We start from the raw sequence: 25,466 nt of genomic DNA, 5'->3' as shown, positions 1-25,466 counted from the left end.
GGGGAAAGGATGAGGACACTTAGGTCTCCAACGAGTCTCCTTTCAATCTGCCTCTTCCAATTCCAGTCCTCAAGGGAGCCAGGAGCCGAGCTGCTGCAGAGGGCGTGACTGGGCATGGTGGGTCCCGCGGGCAGGGCCTGGGTATCAGCTTGGCAGCCCAGCTGGTGCCTGGGCCTGGGGTCAGTGTCCTCAGCGGGCACCTCCCTCCCAGATTGCTGCGTGACCTGGAGACAGTCCCCTCCCCTCTCTGGGCCAAATTGTGCTGGTGGTCTTTCAGGCAGGGTGCTGCAAATGGGAGAAGCCAGGCTGCACTGTGAACGCCCAGCCCCCGGTCAGTGTCACCTAGAGTTTGATAGTCTGGGGTTTGACAGGGCCTAACTCTCCATCCTTCCCAGAGTCAGGAAGAGACAATCGAGGTGATCCTGAGTTTGGGATGGAGGTGGCATGGGTGAAAGAGACACTTGCTTTCTTTCTTCTGGATATTGAAACACTCTTGGCCCCTTTTCCTATCTCCTCCTTCCTGTGCATCAGTGTAGCCAGCGCCAAGGGAGAAGGCTGCATCCCCTCCTCTCAATGTCATGTTATGTAAAGTGGAGTAAGAGCATCCTTTAGAAAGTTTTGCTATTTTTATTGATCTGTAACATCTCAAAGGAGGAGGTGCGCCTGCCATACAAATACACGTCAAGACCAATCTCCTTCCCCCTTGCCACCCCCAAGCCCCACCACAGAAAATGTGGGAAGTGTCAGCTGAGCCTGATCCTCCGGCTGCCTGATCCTCCGAACCCGTCTGGGCTTTGAAAACGAGCTCGGTCTGGGAGGCAGGAGGGTGGGTTCTCCCCGGCTCGGTTTTCCCTTTTAAGTGACTCTATCACTAAGCCTCGATTTCCCCTTCTTGACCTGAGAGACTTGCATTCTCTCAGCGCTGACCGCTTGTGCATCTGTGATGCTGGTGAAGAAAGGGGAAAGGCAACCCTTCCCTTGACCCCTGCTGCCCGCGCCCCCCGCCCCCCCACCCTCGCCGCCCGCCGCAGTTCTGCTCCCAGTGGCCCCCTCCCTTCCCAGTTCTGCCCTTCAATCTCTTTCTGACTCTGATCTCTTTCTGTCCATCGTCTCAGTTTCTCTCTCCAGCTTTCGTTCTCTGTCTCTCCATCTCTCTTCCTGTTTCACTCCCTCGTTCTCCCCGCCCCGCCCCCAGGCTGCGGGTGGGCGCACGTGAGTTCTAGATTGCCGACTCAGGCTTTTCTAACTGCCCCCTCCCCGGGATTCAATTTCCCCACACTCGCCTGCTCTCATCCAGGGTCCGGGAGTGGGGTTCATGGGGTTCACATCTCTTTGAGCCTTTGACCAGGTGGGAAGGTTGGGGGTCTACCTGACCTATCTGTGACCTGCCCCGACCAGCTGAGGGTTGAGAGTCCCCTGGTTGGAGGAAGAAGGGTCATTTTTCTGTGAAGGGATGGGCCTACCTCCTCACTGATCCCTGAATTCCCCAAACTTTGGGGAGGAGAAGGCCCAAGGCGGGGCTTCTCACTTAAGGAGAGGGAGGGACTCTGTTGAATACCGCAGGCTGCAAGCAGTAGGGCACACACGGAGCATTCCAGGAGGGATGGAGAATACATATGCACAAGGAACATATGAATAACGTATGTGGGGAGAAAACCTGTGACACTCATAGACACACCAAAGGCATGACATCTCCCCTCCTCCACCCCACTTTCACCTTTGGGGGTTAGGGGGCTCACCCCTAATACCAACCGTACGTGTGTGTTAAGCACACACACACACACACACACACACACAAAATGCTCCTGCACTCGCGCACACATGAGCTAGAAGGGCAGGACTGGGGAGCTGGGCTGAATGAGGGGAGGGGAGGGGCAGGAAGGCGGGGTAGCCCCACGCCCATCCCATGCCCCATGCCCACTATCCGCCTCCCGGTAATTGGCCAGGTCTCTGCCCCCTTGACTTTTCCCAGCTTCGAGGAAATACCTCCCTTTAGGGGAAAGCGAGATCGTGAGGGGAAGCAGGGGAAGCACTGACTCGGGCAGAGGCATGAGCCTGATTTTCCAGTCTGAGGCGGGGCGGAGCAAGGTGGCACTGGGGACGCCCGGGCGACGGGGCCTGACTCAGAGCCAGAACCACAGAGCTCGTCCGCTGTATTGTCGTCGGGGAACAAGAAGCCACCAGGTTTATAAGAAACTGCGATTCATCTCTGCCCCCTTCCACCCCTCTGCAGGGGATCACAGTTAGGCTCGAGGAAGAACTTACAGTCCAGGCAAGGAAAGGACTGTGTCTCAGATGATCTTTTTGGAAGTCTTCCCTGGGTTTGTTAAGGAAGGATGGTATGTTTCAGGGAGTTTAAGTCTTGAGAAGAGTCTCGGGCCAGAGGATGGGGCCCTTGATTTCCCCACATAAGCTGTCAGAGAAAGCCCCTTCCTACCTCCCAGACAAGAACAGGAGCTCTTAAGCCCCACTTGCTGTCCCAGAGCTACTGAGGCTGCAGCAGGGGCATACAGGGGTCCCCAGAATCACAGGCAGTTGGGTTGGCATGGAGAGGGGTGGGGCAGCTGGCCCCGGCTCTGCTGGTTCCCTCTTGGCCACTGGCTCACAGGTCCCAAGGTGAGAAGCAAGATGGGGAGTGAGTGCAGGTTCTGTTAGCAGAAGGGCAGAGCCGAAGGTGTGATGAACCTTGGAGTGCGCAGAGAGAGGGAGGCAACACTGCCTGGCAGGGAGAATGCCCAGTGGCGTCCTCCTCCTATTTCTGAGAGCTGCCGAGCCCCTCCCCACTCACACAGAAACACCAAACCGCTCGGATGTGTGGCAGTGGGCCCAGTTTTCAGGGGTGGGGAGTTCAAAAAAGTGAGGAATGCCTCTGCCCCCACCCCTACACCTGGAAACAGGACTCCTGCACTCCTGGGTTCTTCTGTCTGGACCTGTTTTCCTCCACTGCCGCCATGCCCAGTGCAGCCTGGGCTGTGCGTCTGAGCCAGTCCCTGCCCCTTTTAGTTCCTCAGTCCTGCTTCCCCCGCCACCGCTCCCCCCTCCCACCCCGGCGTTTTGCCCCATAAGTGGGATGGGTTTTGCTGAGTAATGGAGCTCAATTCTGCAGGGTCGTCAGACAGAAAAGGACACTAGGAATGACTTCCCAAAGTACAGGGGACACACACCAGGGGTGACCTGGGGAGGCCTTAAGGTCTTGCCTTTCTCCAGGGGGAGGGGAAGGGCTCTGAGCCAGAACTGGGGTGGGTAGGATACTTAGTGAGCAGACAGGGATAGGGGATAAAAATAACTGAGAGCCTGGGGAAATAAAGCCACCCTCTGAGCTTTATTTATTCAGTTTCCTCATCTGTAAAATGAAGAACGGATAGTATCCTCTTTACAGGTAGGGTCATGGCAAGGGCACAGTGCAAGCATAAGGGTTCAGTACAGGGTCACCAGCTTGACAAGGTACTTAACTTCTCTATACCTCAGTTTCCTTCTCTGCAAAACGGGTACAGTGGTCCCCGCCCCACTGACCTGCGGCCTTGTGGAGCCTAATGAAATCAAGGGTATGAATTGCCTGGGAGTGTTCTCTTTTCTCATCCTCTGTGCCCTTAAGCAGCAGCAGGATCACCAGGAAGAACTCAGGTTTTTCCAATTTCCAAACTCACTGGGAGTCAAGGGATGAGACAAAGTACAAACTGAACTCAGCAATACGTCCAGGGTAGTGGGAGCCTGAGAACCCTGGTACACAGCCCACTCCTGGGGCCCTGAGCCTTGGGTGGTGAGTCCAGGTCAGTGTGCATATGTGTGTATCTGTGAAATGCGAAGACCCTGGGCCCAGTATCCAATCCCCAGCCACTGGTCCAGTTGCTAAGAACTTGCCTAACCATAGCCATCCCTCCCCAACCCACAGAACATGTCAGGTTCTGGTGCCAGTGACTGGAAAGAAACAGAGGCAGGCACGAGGTGGGGAGGCTATGGGCAGCCACACCGGCTTCACGACCCCTGTGGCTGGAGATGAGGGTCCAGGGGCTGCCAGCTGCCCGTGGCTCTGGTGGAAAGAGGTTGGCAGGTCGCCTTGTGACACTTCCTGGGTAACTGAGGGGGGTGGGCAGCAGACGACAGGCTCCCAGGGAAATCTCAGACTTGTGTGTCAGAGCGGATCTGTGTCTGGTATGGTAAGTGGGGTTAAACTCAAGGTCAGACCGAACCAATCTATTTCCACGCCTACCTGGCCTTGGGTGCCCTCCGTTGCAGTGGCTGGGACCCAGGTGTCCACTCAGCAGGAGATGGCACTGCTAATGCCTGCTCTGTCCCTCTGCCCAGACGCTGCTTGTCTGCCTGATTTCTGCCTGTGCCTGGGATTCATGAGGAATGGAGCACAGCGTATAGGGCCTGGGCCTCCATTCCACTCCCAAGTTGGGGGTGTTAATCTCTCCATAGGTTTGGGGGATCTCAGAAAAGGAAATGAGATTGAGCTGTAGTATGAAGGGCTGAGGGAAGACAACTTCTTAGCCTTAAGTGGATGAGGTGGGAGGTGGCTCTAAACTGCTTAAACGGAGGGAACACTACCAGGTGTCTCAGAGTTCTGTACAATCCGGATGCGATCACTTAGCCTCCACCTATGAAGTGCCAGGAGACCAACCTGCCCCAGGCTCCTGGGTCTCCTACGTCACTCCGCCTTGCTCTCTGCCTTATGCCATTCCCAGGCCACTGTTACCTTTCATGGAGTTGAGAGGGAGGAAAAGGAGGGAAGGAGGGAAAAGGAAGCCCTGAGTACGATCTGGAGGGCCAAAGTGGACCCCAAGCAGGATGCAGAGCTGGCAAGATGACAAAGAGGACACAGTGGTAGGTGAATTTGTTCAGACGGGCAAGAAATGTAGGATAAGTCGGCAAGCTGCCTTCGCAGTAGGGGGACCTGAGGTGGAAGGTAAGAAGGGTTTCCATGGCGGGCAGTAGTCCCGGTGTTTCTGGAACAGGATTTGTATGTATATTGTGGGTGGGGTAGGACTGGACAGAGGAAGAGCTGCATCTTCCTGCCCTTGAGGAGGAGATGGCACAGCAGGAAGGCCAGAAGGGGGACTGCAGGTAGAATTCCAAAGTGCCCCATGAGATAGGGATGAGGGAGACAGAGGGCCAGCTTCTGGGCCTGCAGCCTCGCTGTCCCCACTCCTAGCACAGCTCCCCCACCCCATCTTGGCCCACAGCCCTGGGGAAGCTACATGGCGTTCTCACCACGGACCCCATGCCGGCTGCGGCTTCTTCCCTCTGACCTACTTTTTAATCATCTGATGGGATCCCCACCCCCCCACCAAACCTAAGCCCTGGCCCCCTGGGCCCGTCAGCTTCACCGCGTGTCAAAACTGCCCCTGTCACTTTGCGTTGGTTTCTCAGTCCAGCCGGCCCCTCCCCCAGGGCCTGAGAGCGATGGCTAATTCCCCAGCTGCTGAGCCTACACCCCCAGCCCCAATGGAGGTGCCCCAGGACCGCTGGGAGGAGAATCTGGGGCCTCCTCACCCTCCTGCTGTGTGGCAGGAAGTCCTTCCTGCTATCTAACCCCCATTCTTCCCTCTAAGCCGGCTGGGAGCTGAATCACAGACACAGAGGATGTTGGTACTGGAAGGGACCTTAGGATACCTCTCAAGGGACAGAAGAGGGCAACCAGTCTCCTGCCCTGGGTTTAGGGAAGTCTGCTGCCCCCTTGGCTCTCTCACAGAATTCAAGAGGATGGTCTCTACTGACTGTTTCATTTTACAGAGCGGAAAACTGAGGCACAGTGAGGGAAAGCCCCTAGCCCAAGGTCATGGGGGGCTAGTGGTGGAGCCAGGGTCAGAACCCAGAGCTCCCTTTCTGTATTTCCATTTGCTTCTGGGTCCTCCCCATTTGATGTCTGTTTCAGTTTCTGTGCAACTCTACCCTTGACCCTGACCAGAAGTGTTCCCTGCCATGTCCCTCTCTCCCTTGCCCACTGGCCTGGAAGAGCTTCATCCTGGTTTTCTGGGGCTATCCAGCTTGCTTCAGGCAACGTTTAGGAATGGGATTTGTCCCTTCATCTCCTCCTCCCCACTACCGCCTGTGTCCCCTTTGTCCCTTCCTCTTTGGTCCATCCCTGGTCCACTCCATAAGTTTGCCCCATCTAGTCCCCACCCCACAGTGTTAACCAGATGCACAAGCCAAAGGGCCTCAGGCCAGAGACAGGCCCAGAGCAGACTCACAGATGGGGGCCCAGTCCCAGACAGACAGGCAGACAGACAGACATGCAGCAGGCACACTGAGACCTAGAGAGAGCTCAAGGCACCGACAGAGACATGGAGACGTTTGCAGACTCAGCCCCAGAGAAAAGCAGATGGACAGACACAGAGAGGTTGACACGGAACCTACACTCGGGACAAGCACGCTAAGATTTTACAGATCCCAGAGATAGAGGTGGGTGTAAGAATACTCACAGCCAGGCAGGCAGAAGCACCGGGGACCCTGAGAGACACAGAATCAGACAAACACAGCAGAGAAACACAGACTCAGAGCCCTAAGAGACCGGCAGAGTCACGGGGCAAACGGATACATACAGCTCACAGGAAGCCAGGCGAGGGCCTTGGAGAGCGAGGGAACCAGGCAGGGGCTGTTTGGCTGCCCTGTGCCCAGAGGCCCCGGGGAATGGCCTTCCATGGTGGCCTGGCCTGGCGGAGCCTGACTGTGCCAGGGGGTTGTGCAGTCTCCAAGAGCACAGGATGGGGAGAAGAGAGGAGCCTGCCTGTGGAGGGGTCAACCCTTGGCCTGCATCCCACTACTCAGCTCTTCTTTTCCTCCCTGCCCCCTACCCCAGCTCCCTTTACCCAAAGCCCTGGGTATTCCCCCCACCCCCACTCCTGGTAACCGGACCCTGCTTCCTGCCTGAGATTAAGGGCCTGTCTGCTGAGATTCCCCAGGAAGGGGAGGGACACAGTCTCTCCTCGGCCTCCCTGGAGCTCAGGCTTGCCCACCCATAGCCTGGCATACCCCCAAGACTACAGGTTGCTCAAGTACCCAACATCTTACGGTCCCTTCAGGAGGGGGCAGGGACCCTAGCCCGGGAACACAGTGGGGGTGGGGTGCTCTGCGCACGTGTGTGTGTGTGTGTGTGTGTGTGTGTGTGTGTGTGTTTTGGGGGGTGGGGGCGTGAGGGTCTAGTGTGAAGAGCTGAGGCTGGGGTGACCGTGGTTAGAGAAAGAGAGAAAAGCTGATCTGAGATAGGATGCCCATGGAGGGAGGACTGAAATGCAGGAGCCAGGCATGGCCTGGAGCCAAAGGGTAAGGCTGCCCAGCCTTGAAGGGTGTAGGGGGTGGGGAAGGGGAACCAGCCTGGGGGTGAGAACCCGGAGCCCTTGACCTTGGGATGAGGCCACACTGACCACCTGGTGCTGGGTGCCGGGGACTTGGAACTCCTCCAGCTGTCGTGGGGGGAGGGGCTTCTACAGGTGCTTGTCGCTCCCCTTCTGCCCTCTCTGGCTGTTAAGCCGATGGTTCCGGCCCCGCTCTCTGAAGGACAGGCAGTCTGGGCCCAGAACCGGAGGGGGTTCAGGGCGGGTGTGGGTGAGCAGAGCAGATGCCCAAGGAGCTCAGGGAGGCTGCATGTGGGACAAGAGAAGGGGTGTGGCTGCAAGAACTGGATCACAGGGATTTGTCTAGCATCGCTCTGTGGGCCGTGTGTGTGTGTGTGTGTGTGTGTGTGTGCGCGAGCGCACGCGCGCGCATGTGCGTGGGCTCTTGTGCACACGTGGGTGTCATTCGTTGTAGGTGCACAGGCTGCTGTGTTTCAAGTCTGCATCTGAAGGACAAGTGCCCTGAGGGGAGAACTCTGACCCCGAGGTCACCTTGCTAGGAGTTCTTTGAGCGCAGAGGCTGAGCCTAATTTATCTCTGTGATCCCAGAGTCCCCAGGGTCTGGCCTATCCCAGTCCCCAGGAATGGTGTATGGGCGTCAGGAGGGGAAGGCTGTCCTTTCTGAGATGGGGTCGTACAAACAGAGAGGTTCTCTTTGGGCCCAAGGCCCTTAGTGGAGTCTGGAGTCTGGATTTGAAGGACCCTTTGTGGGGAACATGGATGCCAGAGGGAGGAAGGGGAAGCCACAGGCAGCTTGGAGGAGGGGAAGAGGAGGCACTTCAGCATAGCCTGTGCCTCTGCTCTGTTCCTGCCTTGGGGCAGACCCCCTCAGCCTTTACACTACCTTACACCTCACTTGAGACCTGGCTTGTCCTGGCAGAATGTCTGTTAGCACCATTTACTGTCAAGGAAACCAGAGCTGTGAAGATACTTGAACAGGCCACACAGACAGTTGGAATTGGGGTTCCAAGCCTGTTACCCCATTTCCCTCTGACCCAGCCTCCAGTCCCCACAGGTGTCTCCACCTCTCCCTGGCCCATCTCCCTCTTTTCTTCTTTCTTGCATCCCCCTTTTCCTGGCCTGAGATTTTCTCACTGAGCCACACTCTGGGTTTCTGACTTTGTGGTGCCTGTCCCTCTCCATCTCTGAATCATTCAGAAACTCAGCCCAGGCCCCTCGCACTGCGCTCTCTCTTTCCTGTCCTGCTTCATCCACAACACGCCACCACTGCTTCACTCATCTACCCTCTCACAGCCTCTCAGGCTGTGCCCAGCAGGGTGAAGGGCAGAAATCCTTGGCCCTGGTGTCTTTATGTGCTGGGTCTCCACAAATAGCCACCCCTCCCCAACTCTTCCACGGGCTGCTCAGTCCTCCCTGCATCTTACAGTATAAGCCCATTCAAGAGCCTTCCAGTACCGTACTGTCTTGATTACTGTAGCTTTGTAGTATAGTCTGAAGTCAGGGAGACTGATTCCTCCAACTCCGTTTTTCTTTCTCAAGATTGAAATAAGTAGCTAATGGGAAGCAGCTGCATAGCACGGGGAGATCAGCTCGTTGCTTTGTGACCACCTAGAGGGGTGGGATAGGGAGGGCGGGAGGGAATGGATATGGGGATATACGTATACGTATAGCTGATTCACTTTGTTATACATCAGAAACTAACACAACATTGTAAAGCAATTATACTCCAATAAATATGTTTTAAAAAAAAGAGCCTTCCGGGTCCCAAGAGGGCTCAGCACCCACACATTTTAAGGAGAGGACCCAGGTGACTGTTAGATTCTGGGGTGAGGAATTGACTGATCCTGGAGCTTCAATAAGAAAGTCTTCTCAATGCCTGTAGCGGCCGTCCTCAGTCATTACACAGTCTTGCAGGCGCCGAGGAGCACACAGCAAGCAGGGTCAGGGCACAGGCTCCCAGGCTGGGACATAACTTGGAGGTGAAATAGCAAAGTGGGAGGGGGCCTGAGAGTGGGATACATGGACTCTGTGGGGCCCAGAATCACCTGGAGTCCTTCAACATACAGATTCTGGGGGAACCCGCCATAGGCCTGGGAATCAGAATCTCTAGAGGCCCATCCCAGGAATCCACATTGTAACAGCTTCCTGGCACCATCTGCGACCCACAGGTGTGGCAGGTGCTGTGTGGCATCAGGTGAGCCAAGCTCAATTTGAGTCTTGATAAGAAATGGCTTGAAAAGAAGCCTTGGATACAGGCAGAGGACAACAGGGTGAAGAAAATCGCTGTCCAGGCTGGTGGAGGGGGGCAATTTTCTTTTCTGTTTTCCAAACCTTTTCTGATGTGATCATATGACTTTTCATTTATTACGATTGTTCTCCCTCAAAATGGGAAGGCAAACACTGTTGTGGGAAGAGTGCTGGATCAGGAGTCAAGAGACCGGGATTGCAGCTCTGGTTCTGCTACGAATGGGATATGAGAGTTTGGTAAGTCGTTCGTCTTCCCGTATTTACCATCCAGCCTGTCTCGTAATATTTGAGGTCTGCTGAAATCGGTGTCTCTCCCATCCTGGACACACAGCTTGCGTATCTTTGCTTCTGCCTCACCAAGGCCGGCTTTCTCGATGCTCAGTGGGTCGATCCATGAGGTAGGGGGGAAGGGCAGCGATGGGAAGTGAGGGGATCCCAGGGGGCCTCGTCACAGCCTTCTCCACCTTCCCCACCTCTCCAGCCCTGGGGCCTGGGAAGAGGGTGAGGTGGCAACAGGAGGAGGAGGTGTCACTGCCAGAGTTCTTCTTCTCACCCAAGCTGGCAGAGGGGCAGGGCTGGCACTGGTGACACCAGGGCCACTCAGCCCCCGCTTTTCACAAGTCCTCTCTTTTTTGGGTGGAAGGAATTGGAGGGAGTGGGTGAGGAATCTGGGGTTGATGAGCCAGGCTGTAAGACCCTCTAACAGCCCATCAAGTTACGAAAGACTGCCCCCAGCCACCCTCTTCCCCCAGGGACAAGTCCCCAGGTCCACCTGATTCCAAGATTCATAATCCCTCCTGCCCCAAAAGCTGGGTAGGAGCTCAGGTCCTTCTCTTCAGAGGTAGGGGGATGGATCCCTTGACATGAGGATTAGCATGGAGAAGAGGAGTGGGGAGATAGAGGGAGGAACAAGGCTCCGCTCGGCCCTCCAGAGCCAAGCACTTAGCGAAAATGTCTCCCAAAAGAGATGTCAGCATTCAACAGTCTCATGTCTCCTGGGGAAATCAGTCATTCAGGGAAGACTTACTAAAATCTTTCACGTTTCCCCAAAAGTAGCCAAGGGTCCCAAGGTTACCCTCTCTTTCAAGCAATGCTGCCCGGTTGCAAGAGCAGGCAGAAACATCCCCCTTCCGTAAGAATGGGGAATGGCAGGTAAAGGGCCAGGAGGAGGCCAGTCCCCGGCTCTGGTGCTGTTGTGTGCTGGCCTCCGTGCTCAGGGGATGCACTGATTCTCTCTCCTCCCTCCCTGGGTCGTGCCCGCCTCCTGGGGTGTCCAGCTTTGCCTTCACCTGCCAACCTGCCTCTCGGTTCAGCTCTAGGTGGGAGCAGAGAGTCCCCATGGGCCCCTAAGGGTGAAGCCCTGTTGGACTGCGGCAAGGATGCAGAGATGGGGCCAGCCCCCAGGGGAGAATTGAGGAGAGCTGGGGTGAAAGGGGGCAGAGAAGAGGTTAACTTTTAACATGGTAAAAATGTTAAAGTATTTCTCAAAACACTCTTACAAATGTAAAGATTTATCTATATATTGACATGCAAAAAATTCCACGACATCTTGTTGAGTGAAAAAAATATATTACAAAGCAGCACGTGTGGTGTTTATACAAAATTATATATATATATATATATATATATATATACACACGCACACATATATATATGGTGTGTGTGTGTGCGCATGTGCAAAAGACAGAGGGGGTGTGTGCAAGGAGTGATGTCTGGAAGCGTGTTCACCGAAATCTTAATCCTGTTTGCCTCTGGGGGGTAGAATTTGGCATGATTTATACAGTCCTATTTTTACTTTTTTCTACTGCTGAAATTTTCTACATGAGTATGTTTTATCTTTATACACAGGAAAACTCCCAATGATGATATTTTCAACCTGGGGGGAAAAGGATTGTTTTCATGATAAAAGGAATATAACTACATTAGTCAGCAGAAAAGGAAAATAGAGAAAGAAAAGCTCCCGTAGTCCTATCACCAAGGCGGCCCTTCAGAACATGTGGTGGTTTTCCTTCCTGTCAGCCGGCTCTGAATCTGTTCAAAACTGAATCTGTTCAATCTGGCTTTTCCATCCAGGTATAACAATAGACTGGGAAGTGCTGCCCAGCTGTGCCCTCTCATGTAAGGCTCATAGCCCCTCTGAAAAGTACATCAGTTTGTTTTCTCTAGCCTAGGGGACTTGAGACACTTGAGGCTGACTTTCAGGCAAGGGAAGTGACTTGCCCAGGTCACATATACCTGAGTGAGGGGAAGAGCCAGTGCTGGGACTCTGAGCACTGGCAGCCCAGTGCTACTTCCAGTGCGCATGGCTGCCAGGCCCCGGTGGTGGAGCTTTTGTGGGCCTGGACCAGCCCAGGACCCTGCAAACCCTCAGCTGTTGTGATGCAATTCGTTTGAAGGAACTCTTCTTGCTGCCCACCAGGTCCCAGGTCTGCCCTGGGGCTGAAGGAACAAGATGCATTGGACACAGTCCACTTGGGTCTCTGGCAAAGAGAAAGAATGCAAACACTTCACACAAGGCCACTCAGCACGGAGCCTGGGCACAGAGTGAGCATCAGTGAACATTCGTCACATGCCCACGGGCGAAGCGGCTCGGAGCCTGCGAGTAAGCCCATCTGGGCCATCACCGAAGGCTTCCCGTAGGAGGGGGCCTTTGAGCTGAGCCTTCAAGAATGGGTGGAATTTCCAGAGGGTCCAGAGAAGAGAAACAGTCTGCATTTCAGGTGGAGGGGTTGACTCTCTCAGAAGGCAAAGTATGCGAACTACAAAGCGCGCGGGGACTCGCTGGTCTACACGGTTGGGGGCCCTGCAGTCCTCACCAACCGCGTAGAATTTGCCGAGTATTAGCCACGAGGGGCGGGGTGAGGCGGGGCGGGGCCGAGGTGTGGGGGTGGGGGTGGGGGCGGGAGGCCCAGAGAGCTTCATAAAGCCACAGCAAAGGCGCCGCGAAGCTAGTGACAGCGGCCCGCTGAAGACGGAGCTCGGGAGCTGCCGCGCGCCCGCCAAACGCGGGCGCAGGACCCAGGCGTCCGAACCCGGGCTCCGGTGGGGCCCCCGCCCCCGCCCCACCCCCGCCAGCCTCCGCCCAGCCGACCCCCCGCGCCCGCCCCCGCGCGGAGAAGGGCCGGTCCTCGACGGCCGCGGGAAGGTGCCAGCCCGCCCCGGATGGGCATCTTGGAGCCAAGCTGCCGAGACATGCTGACGGGCACCGACCCGATGCCGGCGAGCGACGAGGGCCGGGCGCCAGGCGCCGACTCGCAGAACCGCTACTTCTACCCGGAGCCGGGCGCGCAGGACGCGGCCGACCGTCGCGTGGGCGCCAGCCTGGGGGCGCCCTACGCCGGGGGCGCCCTGGTGCCTGCCCCGCCGGGCCGCTTCCTCGGAGCCTACGCCTACCCGCCCCGACACCAGGCCACCGGCTTCCCCGGGGCGGGCGAGCCCTTCCCGCCGACGCCGGGCGCCGAGGGCTACCAGCCGGGGGATGCCTACACCGCCCCGGACCCGCGCGCCACACTCTACCCGGGCCCGCGCGAGGACTGTGCGCTGCCGGCGGGGCTGGAGGTATCCGGGAAGCTGAGAGTCGCGCTCAACAACCACCTGTTGTGGTCCAAGTTTAATCAGCACCAGACGGAGATGATCATCACCAAGCAGGGGCGGTAAGTGAGGCGCGCGCCGGGAGCGCCGAGCTGTGGGAGCCTCCTCGGCCCCGCCGGCCCGGACAGGGACGCGCTTTTCTTTCTTTTTTTTTTTTTTTCTGTCTAGACGTTGCTAGAGCCTCTGTGTCCCTCGCAGTTTTGGCTCAGGCTTTGGGAGGAAAGAGGAGTTGAGTTTCGGACAGGAAAGTTCTGGGGGTTGTTTACTCTCAGGACCAACAGGCACAACTCAAAAGGGAGATAGAGGAGAGGGGCGCCGTGAGCCGTCGTCCTGGTTTAGGGGGAGGGTGCCTATGGTTTCACCCAGCATTGGGGTGCGGTCCCTGCCTGGTGGGAGGCGCGGAGGGCGCAGGGGGAGTGTGTGCTGTGGGTCTAACAGAGCAGGGCGCCTCTTAGCCCCTGTGTGCGGGGAAACGGAGCGGAGGGCAGAGCCTTACAGTGGGGTGGACAGCAATCCAGCCCTCATCTCCCGGGCCCCTTGTGCCCACCTCTCCCAGCCCCTTTGCTGCTGTTGTGTACAGGTCAGCTCTGGGGGAGGGTGTGTGTGTGTGGTAAAACTGGGATTGGTGACATGGAGAAGTGGTCGCCAAGTTTCCTTTCCGGTAGTACTTTGAGATCATATGTCTGGTGTGCGCATGTGTTGGGAGGGGGGTGGTGGTAAAGTGGGAGGGGGCATAGATTCCTTCCAGACACAGTCCCCTTCCCGAGGGCACAGATGTCCATGGGCCTGAGCAGGTGAAGCTAACCCATGGGTCCCAGCTGGCAGCCAGTCCCACACCTTGTACTCTTCAAGGCTTGTCCCTGAAAGCCTGCCCCACCTTTATCCAGATACTCACCAGTCCATCCTCGGGAACCCATGGTTCCATGGTTCAGGGTCCCCTGAGCTCCGTGCATGCGGGGTAGGGTTTGGGGCCAAGGGTGCTGCTTCCGGAGAGAGTCTCCTACAAGGGGAAAGAAAGAGAAACTTGCAACTTGTGTGGTATTTGTTTAGTAAGCAACACTCTGAGTGGGCCCTGCCTGTGCCTGGTGTGTGAGTGTGCACCCACCCTTCCCGGTGGGGGCCCATATGGGCAGGGGACCAGCGAGGGCCTCTGTGTGGAGGGGCTATGTCATCAGTGGACCTGGGAGGTGTTGAAGAGCAGATACCAAGGGTTGGGCTTGGGGAGGGAGAAGGGAGAGGCCATGCTGGGCCCGAGGGTTGGCATTCAATCTGGGCATTGCTGGATGGATGATTTCTATGGGGTGGCTTGGGATTGAGGGACCTGTCCACCAACCACAACTGGCTTCAAGTTGCTGAACTGTTCCTCTTTCTCGGCGATGAACCCGAGAGAGTTGGCATTTTCTTTCACGGCACGGCCTTCATCTTCTAGGCCTTCTGATAATTGCTCTCTGCTCCCCCAGCCCTAGTCCCTGTCTGGGTGCACCCAGGCATAGCCTAGGCTTCTATCATGTCTGAATTGGAGGAGACCCAGAAGATCCTGTCCCATCTTCTCCCTGGACAGAGAGGGAAATGGACCCAGAGACAGTAAGAGACTTTTCTGAGGTTACACAGCACATTCATCGCTGGCAGAACTGGCACCAGCATGCAGAAGTTATGTACCTGGGTTTCTTTCTCTGGTGCCCCACGACCAGGAGTAAAAACAGCCACCCACACTGTCCGAAGGCCTTGATGCATTCAGAGTGCTTTCACTTCCATTATTTCACTGTGTGCTAGGTAGGCCAAGCGGCCTCCGCATTTACAGCTGAGGGCACTGAGGCCCAGGGGAGCTGGTGGCTTTCACTGGGTTACACGGCAGACCTGAACTCAGGCTCAGGCCTGAACTCTGTTGAGTGGTCAGGAAGCCTTCCCACCCTGGGGCCTGGTGGGGGTCTCCCCACAGCCTTGCAGCCAGGCCCCAGCCCCTCCAGTCTTGAGGGATGAGGTAGATGGAACTTCAGCAGAACCTCAGGGCTCTGGGGGTGAAGGGCTAGCTGGGGGTCTTAGGCGGATGCGTCTTTCTGTACTGGTTGCCTCCTTTACGCCTACAGCCTCCTTCTTTCCTTTATTTTCCTGCTGAATAATCCTCTCTGGACAAGTTTTGTTGTCTCTCTTTTAGATCCACACACTTAATTTCCTTTATTATGAAAAATTCCAATATATACAAAAGTGAAGAGAAACACGTAACGGGTCTCCATCTACCCATTATCCAGCTTCAATAGCTGTCAGTACTGGTCCAATCTTGTTTCTGCTTTATCCTCGCTCACTTAACTTGTGGTCTGAAACTAAATTAGCGATAGTGTAAGTAATTAGTAAGTAAATCCTAGACACTGTATGACTTTATCCTTAAGTAGTTCTCCGCGCGCCTCTAAAAATGGCTTTTTAAAAATAAACACAATGCCATTAGCAAACCTGAAAAGAAACTCGTAAATATCGTCAGCTTTCCCTGATTGTTTTGTGTGTGCGCACACGCGCATGTTTTACAATCCTCACACTTTCAATCCATCCTAATGGACTGCTTCGGACACTGCGGGCTGTGGGGCCGTTGGAAGCGGGTGGTGGCCCCTCACCACTTCCTCTGAGGCCTCCTCTTGGATCAGGCCTTGGGGGCCCCATGGCGGGGTGGAGAGGACGGAGGACACACCGCCCCCGATTCAGCACCCCTGACTGTGAGCTTGGGCTCCAGTGATCTGGGAAGTCGGCGGCCATTTCCTTCTGCTACTGGCTTCTGAAAAGGAAGACTTGGGCTCAGAGAACAGCTCCCATTCTGTCCTCCTGCTTTGGTGGGCTGGCCTGTCCTTCCATGGTTCCCAGTGACCCACCAGTCACCACCACATCACCCACGGCTTTCTTCCTTTTTGAAAAATCCTTCCAGCCCAGGCCCACCCACAGCCCCGTAGCCTTTCGCCTTGGGCTGACTCACTCCCTCCCAGATCCTCCCTCTTCCACCCACCCTAGACCCATTCCTCAGTGTGCACACAGTGATGCCCTCCTCCATGGGCAAGAATGGGTTGGGGAGCAGGGGGTGATTCCAGGGCCCAGAGACTGATCCAGGCAGCTCAGATGGGGCTGGGAGGGGAAACGGAGGACAAGAAGATGGACTGGCCAGCTGGAAGGCTGAGAGTTCAAGTTTGTGTGTTTGTGGAGGTTCATGGCCTGATAGACCCCCTCATGTTGCCCGGCCTCGTGTCGTTTCTGGGAGGCAGTCTGTGTGCTGCGCCCAAGTCGGCCGGTGTATGATAGTCGACGGTAGACTTTCTCAGTAGAGGAAGAGAGAGGCGGCTGTCTCGTGTGTGGGTGTGTGGGTGTGCAGTAATTGCCGGCAATCCCCACTTTTCTGGGTGTAATTAGTTGATTATTATAATTAAGATGACTCTGTTGTTAAGCAGCTCAGTTTGTATTTGTGTATGTGTGTGCGAAGTTAGGGCTTGATAAAACAATTTCAGTCCCGTACCATCCTCGATCACCGGCCTCGGCCCTTTTGGTTTTCTCTTCTCTACCTTCCAACTCCAAGAACTTTTTAGATTTTTATTTTATTTTATTTTTTTTAGCTTTAAGCCTGCTTTAATTTGGGCTGACTGGCTTTATTTCTTCTGGAGCAGGTGAAAATGGCTTTGCTCTCTCTTCTGCCGTTTGCTGGTGGCTGTCTATCTATTCAGTGGGTCCGGGGTTGGTGGGAAGAGGCGATCCCTTGACGCCTGAGTGCTTTTTGCGTTTGGATCGGTACAAGGCGTTGCCAGAATACCCTCCTCAAAGGTGGTACCGATTTACACCCCCACCAATAGTGGCCGAGAGGACCCATTATCCCACAGGTTCATCAGCATTAGATATTGTCAATTTTGAAACATTTTGCCAACATGACTGATGAAAACCATGTTTTAATTTGTACTTAACGATGGTGAGTTGGAGCACTGTCAGAGGCGTACAGGATGGGGACGGGATATGATGACTTTGTGAATCATTTCAGACTGGATGGTCCTTAGAAGCAGCAGAGGAACTTGGGGTCTTGAACCCTGTGTTCTGAGGGCTGAGTGAGTGGTGAGCGGTCTTTCCTAGGGGCTCAGTTTGGCACCAGACCCATCTTCACTCCTGGTTCCTTCCCAGCAAAGTGTCGTGTAAATCAGAGGCTATTTTGGGATCCCAGCTGGTGGTGATTCTAGACTTTTAGGGTGAAGTTGAGACCTCCCTTCTCCTCTCCCTCTTCCCCACAGTCTTCCTGTGTCTCCTGCCTTTCACTCTACCAGCGATAAGCAGGATGGGGTGATGGAGGCGGTAGCATGCGCTCTGCCATCAGGAGACCCCATTTCTGCTCTCCCGCCGTGGAACCGTCGCCAAACCTCTCTGAGCGTCATTTTCTTCAAGTATAAATTGGAAATAACATCTTATATCTCAAAGGACTGGTTCAGTGAACTGGCTGCTGCATAAGCAGTGGCACTTGAATTAATATGTTCCCCTTCTCTCTATTACTACATGTTTAGATAGGAACTGGTTACCATATAGGACACATGAATGACCTGACCACTGTTGTAGAATGAGCTGGTGGTAGAAACGGGTTGAAAGTATTCTCCCACCCTAGATTGCTCAGTCTCATCCCTAACCTTTGACTCCTCCAGTTGACTGGCATACCGAGCTCCTGGGACCGAGGGCCTCAGACCGGAACTCTGGACTCTTGCTTGGGGCTCTTCAGCCAGGCCAGAGGGCTTTGATAGTTCTGGGCCTGGGAGAAGGTGGGATGGGGGTGGGATGGGAGAGACGGTGAGCTGAGTTTCACATCCTTCAAACTCCTTAACAGCTCTCAGAGGAAAGATGGACAGGAGTTATTATCTCCATTTACGGGTGAAGAAAGTGAGGTTTGGCTTGGGAGTTAACTTATCCAAGGCCATAGGGCCACTAAGTCTCTTTTTCTCAGCCCAGGAGAGTCTGGGGAAGACAGGAATGTGACAGTACCCTCCCGGGAGATCTTTCCAAGGTTATTAGCGATGTTGATCTGGGACCCTCTGGGGACTAGAATCCACCCCAAAGTGCTCCTAAGGGGGCTTCCCTGGTGGTGCAGTGGTTGAGAGTCCGCCTGCTGATGCAGGGGACATGGGTTCGTGCCCCGGTCCGGGAAGATCCCACATGCCGCGGAGCGGCTGGGCCCATGAGCCATGGCCACTGAGCCTGCGCGTCCGGAGCCTGTGCTCCGCAACGGGGGAGGCCACAACAGTGAGAGGCCCGTGTACCGAAAAAAAAAAAAAAGTGCTCCTAGGCCCCTAGAACTCTCCCTCCCCCAGGTTTCCTCACTCATGAACCAGTGCCTTTCTTCCCAACCTGCAGGGCTTCTTGTAGGGGAAGGGAGAAGTGTGTGGGAATGAAAAGTAATTCTGATGAGGATTTGACTCTGCCAGCTTAGAAACTCTGCTCTTCCTGCTTGGGTTAGAAGAGAAAGACTAAGCCATAGATGTGCTGGTTGTAGTGATGGTGGTGATGGGCTGGTGTTGGTTGTAGTGGTGGTGGTGATGGGCTGGTGGTGGTTGTAGTGGTGGTGGTGATGGGCTGGTGGTGGTTGTAGTGGTGGTGGTGGTGGTGGGGATAGTGATGGTGGAGGTGCTGGTTGTAGTGATGGTGGTGATGGGCTGGTGGTGGTTGTAGTGGTGGTGAGGGGGTAGTGATGGTGGAGGTGTTGGTTGTAGTGGTGGTGGTGATAGCCTGGTGGTGGTTGTAGTGGTGGTGGCGGGGGTGGGGGTAGTGATGGTGGTGATGGGGAGAGTGGTGGTTGTGGTGGTTGAGGGGGTAGTGATGGTGGAGGTGTTAGTTGTAGTGATGGCAGTAATGGCCGTGGTGTTGGTTATAGTAATGGTGGTGAAGGTGGAGGTGTTGATTGTAGTGATGTGGTGTTGGGGGTAGTGATAGTAGACATGATGGTTTTAGTGGTGGTGGTGATGGTGGAGGTGGTGGAGATGATTGTGGTATGGTAGTGCTTCTTCCTCTGAATCTATTGCTCAGCACAATAGCACAGCATCCCAAATCCAACTTCCTCCACTTTTCCTGGGAACCAGGACTTTGAACATGAGGACTGTGCTCAATAGAGTCCCTCTTCCAGGTGGATGGGAAGCTCCAGCTAGAACTTCAGTTACTTCTCTGAAGACCCTGGAGCAGGCTGTGCTACAGACATCAGGCCCAGGAGGATGGGGCAGGGAGAGCCTGTGGATGGGTGCTCTGGAGCTAGGTGCATGTTAGCACCGTGAGAGCCATGATGGAGAGGATGGATGACAGACTAAGGCCAGACCAGGGTTCAGGGAACTGAGAGATGAGGACCTACTAGGAACTGCTTGTGTGGGGCTGGCCTGTGGCTTTGCTCCCCCTCTAGGGAGCACGCTAAGGCTTGCAGCTAATGTCTAGCAACTGACCCTCTGAAAGAAAAACATTTTTAAAAGTCCCGATTCATAGTGTTTGCTGATTTCCGTGGTAAATACCCCTCTAATGGCTGCTCGTAAGCTGCCCATGTGATATCCCTGAATGCGGAGTTGGGAAGACACGTGTGGTAGTGCACGTAACCTGGTATCTCCACCGGACAGGTACAATAGATGTAAACGATCTCAAGAGCGGAGATAATAGTAAACTGGAGTAAAAAGAACTGAGAAGTGATTTTTTTTGAGTACTTATTACCTTGGCTTGTAATGTAATATATTTAATTGTAAATTTATGTGATTTAATTTTTAATCGTGGCTGTTTAACAACTGGCTGGCAGACTTCCTGGACTTCTCCAGCTGGCTCTGGTGAGGCCTGGGAGCCGTCTCCAGCACACCAGCGACGGACAGCCTTTGCGCAGGGCACGGCTGTCCGGGGGCTGGGGGCTGATGGGTATTGATGGGTCTCTCTGTTCTCCCCAGGCGGATGTTCCCATTCCTCTCATTTACTGTGGCTGGGCTGGAGCCCACCAGCCATTACCGGATATTTGTGGACGTGGTCTTGGTGGACCAGCATCACTGGCGGTATCAGAGCGGCAAGTGGGTGCCGTGTGGAAAGGCTGGGGGCAACATGCCAGGTACGCGCCTCCTTGGGAACTGGGGGGCATGCTTTTTGTCTAATACTGGGCGCCCCCTGGTGGATCCAAGAGGAACCCCCAAGCCCCTGGCCCTGACTCCTAGGATTTCATTCTCTGTTCCATCCCTCCCATCCCATCCCACCCCACCCCACTCCACCCATCCCCATCCCCTCCCACTTCTCACTCCGTTCTGTTTGTCATCTCTTCTACTTTGCTCTAGCCTGTCTTCGGCTCAGTCCTCTGCCCACAGCTCCCCCTGTCCTGCCCCGTCTGTCCTCCCCCTGCATCCTTCTTGCCATTCCCCTCAGAACAGGCAAAGAAGCCCCACGTCACCAGGGGTCTGGTCCCAAGGGCTGCATGCCAAAGAGATTAACTGTCCACAGGGAACCGCCTGTACGTCCACCCAGATTCTCCCAACACTGGAGCCCACTGGATGCGCCAGGAAGTTTCATTCGGGAAACTAAAGCTCACGAACAACAAAGGGGCCTCCAACAATGTGACCCAGGTGGGACTCCTCCCCATGGGATAGCCCCGCACCCCTCCCTGTCCCCGAGGTCGCAGCGGGTCCTGCAGGCTGCTTCTGTTCTGGAAGAGCGACTTTTCTCCCTCTCTGACTCTGGTTCTTTTCCACCCACCTTGGGAGGAAGCTGAATCTCAGGGCAGACAGGTGTCACATTTGGGCCAACATGGACCAAACCAGCCAGGGGGTTTCTTCACTGAATCCTGGGCTGCCATCACTCGTGTACCATATTGGGTAGAGAGTTGGTACCGGTGGTCCCAGGGAACGGATGCAAAGTTTCTTTGAGTTGAGCAATTCTATTAAAAGTGCCCTTATCCCTGAAAAGCCCTGTTTGTGCTAATACCTTGGTCACAGTGGACACCTGGGGATAGGTAAAGGGGCAAGAGAATAGAATTAGTGCCCTGAAGAGGCAAGGGACTGGGGTTGGAAGCCTGGGAGAAGTTATGTGGTGGCAGGGCAGAGGAATGGGCACGAGGACCTCAGGGTCCTTTCTAGCTTGGCCGTGGGGCTGGCCATAGGTGGGGCTGGGAGAGGGTTCCTTTGAACTGCCTCCTCCCACCCTCACGGCCGTCCTACCCTCTCTCAGATGATCGTGCTCCAGTCCCTCCATAAGTACCAGCCCCGGCTGCACATCGTCGAGGTCAGCGATGGAGAGCCAGAGGCGGCCTGCAACGCTCCCAACACACACATCTTTACTTTCCAAGAAACACAGTTCATCGCCGTGACCGCCTACCAGAACGCCGAGGTGAGGGCTCCCTGGGCGAGGGTGGGCTGAGCCTGTGGCGGGGCGGGGGGACGACGAGGGGGAGAGTGGAGCCCCCAGTCTTCCTGGGAGCGATTTTGGAAGTTCCCCGGCCTCAGACTCAGGACTCAGGTGACTCTGTTTCACTTCTCTCTAGATTACTCAGCTGAAAATTGATAATAACCCTTTTGCCAAAGGATTCCGGGAGAACTTTGAGTCGTAAGTGCCACTGGGTTCATCTCATGTTTGCGGAGGCCTCCTCTTGTCCCTCTGAGACCAGATGAGTGCTCAGCACGTCCCCTCTCTGCCTCTGCGGTGGGGAAGTGTGGGCTGGGTACTGGAGGGTGGCAGGCAAGTCAGGAAAGAGGGTCTGGGGAGGGACGTGAGACAGGCAGGCTCCTAAGTGACCAGTTCCGTTCGTGACCCCTGTCTTTTGCTTCCTGTTTTTTTTTTAGCATGTATGCATCTGTTGACACCAGTGTCCTCTCCCCACCTGGACCCAACTGTCAGTTGCTTGGGGGAGACCACTACTCTCCTCTGCTCCCCAACCAGTATCCCGTTCCCAGCTGTTTCTACCCCAACCTTCCCAGCCAGGCCAAGGATGTGGTTCCCCAGCCTTACTGGCTGGGGGCCCCTCGGGACCACAGCTACGAGGCCGAGTTTCGAGCTGTCAGCATGAAGCCTTCATTCCTGCCCTCTGCCTCTGGGTCCGCTATGTCCTACTACCGAAGCCAGGAGGTCCTGGCGCCTGGAGCTGGCTGGCCTGTGACCCCCCAGTACCCTCCCAAGATGGGCCCAACCAGCTGGTTCCGCTCCACGCGAACTCTGCCCATGGAACCTGGCCCTGGAGCCTCAGAGGGGCGGGGGCCGGAAGACCAGGGCTCCCCGTCCTTGTGGACTGAGATCACGCCCATCCGGCCAGAGTCCAGCGACTCGGGACTGGGTGAAGGAGACTCTAAGAGGAGGCGTGTGTCCCCCTATCCTTCTAGTGGCGATAGCTCCTCCCCTGCGGGGGCCCCTTCTCCTTTTGATAAAGAAACCGAAGGCCAGTTTTATAACTATTTTCCCAATTGAGCAGTTGACATGGTGAAAGGAGCAGAAAGAGTGTCATCAGGTTGGTGACACCAACTAACGTAGCCCACAGACCCAGGACTGAGCCGTCCCCAGCTCCCTCTGTCCCATCTCCTTCTGTAGCTGGTTGAGGAAGAGGGGTCCAAGAAGGATTCTGGGGTTCACTTGCTGCCTCCTGGCCCACAATGAAACCTGCGAGGAGTGTTCTCTGCCCCTTCCTCTGTCCCAACTACACTCATTAACCTGGTGCTGCTTCTGGTTGTGGGTTCCCAGCTGGAGAACAGAAAACAGACAATGGAAGGTCTGGGACACAAAGGAGCTTCCTCCCTTCTGCGGGGTGTAGGGGTGGGAGTGGGGGGTCAGGATTAGGTGGGACAGCCAGACTGGAAACTCAGATCTCTTCCTCTGCAGAGTAACTTTCAACATTTGTGTGTGTGTGTTAATCCCTGATCTGGAAATAAAGACACATGAATTTTATAACAGCCAGCCAGCCACAGTCAGGGGAGAGGACCCAATGACTCTGGGCAGCTGGCTTGGGCCGCACCCTCTTAGAGGCAGTGGGGATCCCAAGGAAGGGGCTGGAAAGGGGGGGATTGTGCACAACTCAAGAAGCAAGGTCTTGGGGGGGGTGAGGGTGCATTTTTCTTTTTTCTTTTTTGGGAACGGGGGAGGCTATTTATTGTACAGAGAGTGGTGTCCGGATATATTGCTTTTGTCTTCATCACTTTCTGAAAATAAACACGAAACTGTCAAGTGTGTCCTGCTTTAGTGCCTGGGTGGGGGACATGGGCGGGGACTCTACCGGGAACTGCAAGTGCACCAAAGCTGTTCTCTCTGCTCTAGAACAGAACTTGAAGTTCCGAAGACCATGTACCTCCTAGAAACCAGAGGTGACTTCATTCAGGGGATAAACTGAGTTAGAGCAATGCTGCGTGTCCTGCCTTTGGTGCTCAGGTTAATGGCTGATGCCACTTCTTAAGGTGTCTTGGGATACCCTGACCTGTAGAGCAGGGTGTGAGGGCAAGACCAGAGGATGGGGGCTGGATCGGGGCGGGTGGGTCTGAGGAGAAGAATGACACTTGATTTCTCTTTGCATTTCTAGCAGCTTTGGATCCTCCATCTTCATCTTAGGGTTGTTCAAGGATTAAAGGAGTAAATGTAAATAGGACTACATGAAATTGCTGTTTTTGTAGGTCAAAAACAGCCAAATATTGGCAATTTCATATATTTTACCCTAGTACATGTAAAGGGTTTAGAACAGTGCCAGATAAACAGTAAGCACTCAGAGTGTAAACTATCATCATTGTCATTATTATTATTCTCTAGCTGTTTCTCTCTCCTTATACACATACTGAATTGCATTTGTAAAATGATACATGCTTCTTTTAAAGACTGAAGCAATGCAGAAAACTATAAAGACAACAATAAATTATCCTAAATCTTACCACCCATCAATAATTATCATTAACATTAGATGGATTGGAGAGACAGAAACATTTTTATAATATTGGAATCATACTGAAAATTCTTTTTCTTAATAAAACCTATTGAATTTTCATTAACAGAAGTCAATAATAATAATAACCCACCAAAACCATCAAAACCCCCAAGAATCTCAAGTGAATGAGGACAATTGCCGAAGTCAAATCTTCCTTCATGATAAGAGATATTTCCTGAAAGAGCACTCTAAGATTAAAAAAGGAGCTTATGAGAAACATTAAGAGGTTGGAGTTACTATGTTTGCCTCACCCCAGTCCACAGTATACCCCATTCTAATGTGGGAACATCATTATAGGCTGTATAGGTGTTCTTCCAATTCTTTTTAGAGCCTGGAAAACTTCACTAATGTCTCACAGTTCACATTCCCTCTTTTACTGATCTCTGCCCAGAGGTAATTTTCATCACCATCTAGTCAGAAGAAGGAAAAGATAAGGAGACATACATATTTGGTTCCATCCTCTGGATTTGGAAGCTCATCTTCTTAAAATGACAAGAGGAGTTCAGCCATATTTCACTCTGTGAATGTAGATTAATCCTCCCCATGCCCCACCCCTTGGCTGTCACTCCTTGGAGTTAATGATATTAAACTGAGCCTATTTCCTTTCTTGGGAACTGTTGTGAGTAATTACAATACTCTTCTTTAAAAAAAATTTTTTTTAATTAATTTATTTTATTTATTTATTTTTGGCTGTGTTGGGTCTTTGTTGCTGCACGCGGGCTTTCTCTAGTTGCGGTGAGCGGGGGCTACTCTTTGTTGGGGTGCGCAGGCTTCTCATTGTCATGGCTTCTCTTGTTGTGGAGCACGGGCTCTAGGCACTCGGGCTTCAGTAGCTGTGGCACACGGGCTCAGTAGTTGTGGCTCGCGGGCTCTAGAGTGCAGGCTCAGTAGCTGTGGTGCACAGGCTTAGTCGCTCCACGGCATGTGGGGTCTTCCTGGACCAGGGCTCGAACCCGTGTCCCCTGCATCGGCAGGCGGACCCTCAACCACTGCGCCATCAGGGAAGCCCAGGTATTAAGTTTTTTTCTCTATAAAAGGTATCTTTTAAAAATATATATTTCCTAATTGTTACTAGTATATAGAATTACAATTAATTTTGTATGCTAATCATAAGATCCAGGCACCTTGCTAAATTCTCTTATTATTTTTCAGTGGTTTGCTATAAATTCATTACTTTCTCTATGGCCAATCAGGTTATTTCAAATAACAAGAGTTTTATTTCATCCTTTTGAATCGTTATGCTTCTAATTTCCTCTTTTTTATTTTTTAAATTTTTATTGGAATATAGTTGATTTACAATGTTGTGTTAGTTTCAGGTGTACAGCAAAGTGAATCAGTTATACATATACATATATCCACTCTTTTTTTAGATTCTTTTCCCATATAGGCCATTACAGAGTATTGAGTAGAGTTCCCTGTGCTATGCAGTAGGTTCT

At 54.0% G+C, this 25,466-nt stretch overlaps 1 protein-coding gene across 1 annotated transcript; it reads left to right on the top strand.

Annotated features, from left to right (window-relative positions):
* The first annotated feature begins 12,707 nt into the window (after positions 1 to 12,707).
* On the top strand, positions 12,708 to 22,845 carry TBX21 (T-box transcription factor 21). The gene is made up of 6 exons (XM_067714883.1): positions 12,708 to 13,198; positions 20,045 to 20,199; positions 20,583 to 20,704; positions 21,306 to 21,464; positions 21,619 to 21,680; positions 21,917 to 22,845. The coding sequence occupies exons 1-6, from the start codon at positions 12,708 to 12,710 to the stop codon at positions 22,533 to 22,535; spliced, it is 1,608 nt and encodes a 535-aa protein (XP_067570984.1). The 3' UTR covers positions 22,536 to 22,845.
* The last annotated feature ends 2,621 nt before the right edge of the window (positions 22,846 to 25,466 follow it).

This window comes from Pseudorca crassidens, chromosome 19 (genome assembly GCF_039906515.1).
Source record: "Pseudorca crassidens isolate mPseCra1 chromosome 19, mPseCra1.hap1, whole genome shotgun sequence".
Taxonomy (NCBI): domain Eukaryota; kingdom Metazoa; phylum Chordata; class Mammalia; order Artiodactyla; family Delphinidae; genus Pseudorca; species Pseudorca crassidens.
The sequence above is the reverse complement of the archived record's forward strand: the minus strand, read 5'-3'. Positions and strand labels throughout refer to the sequence as shown.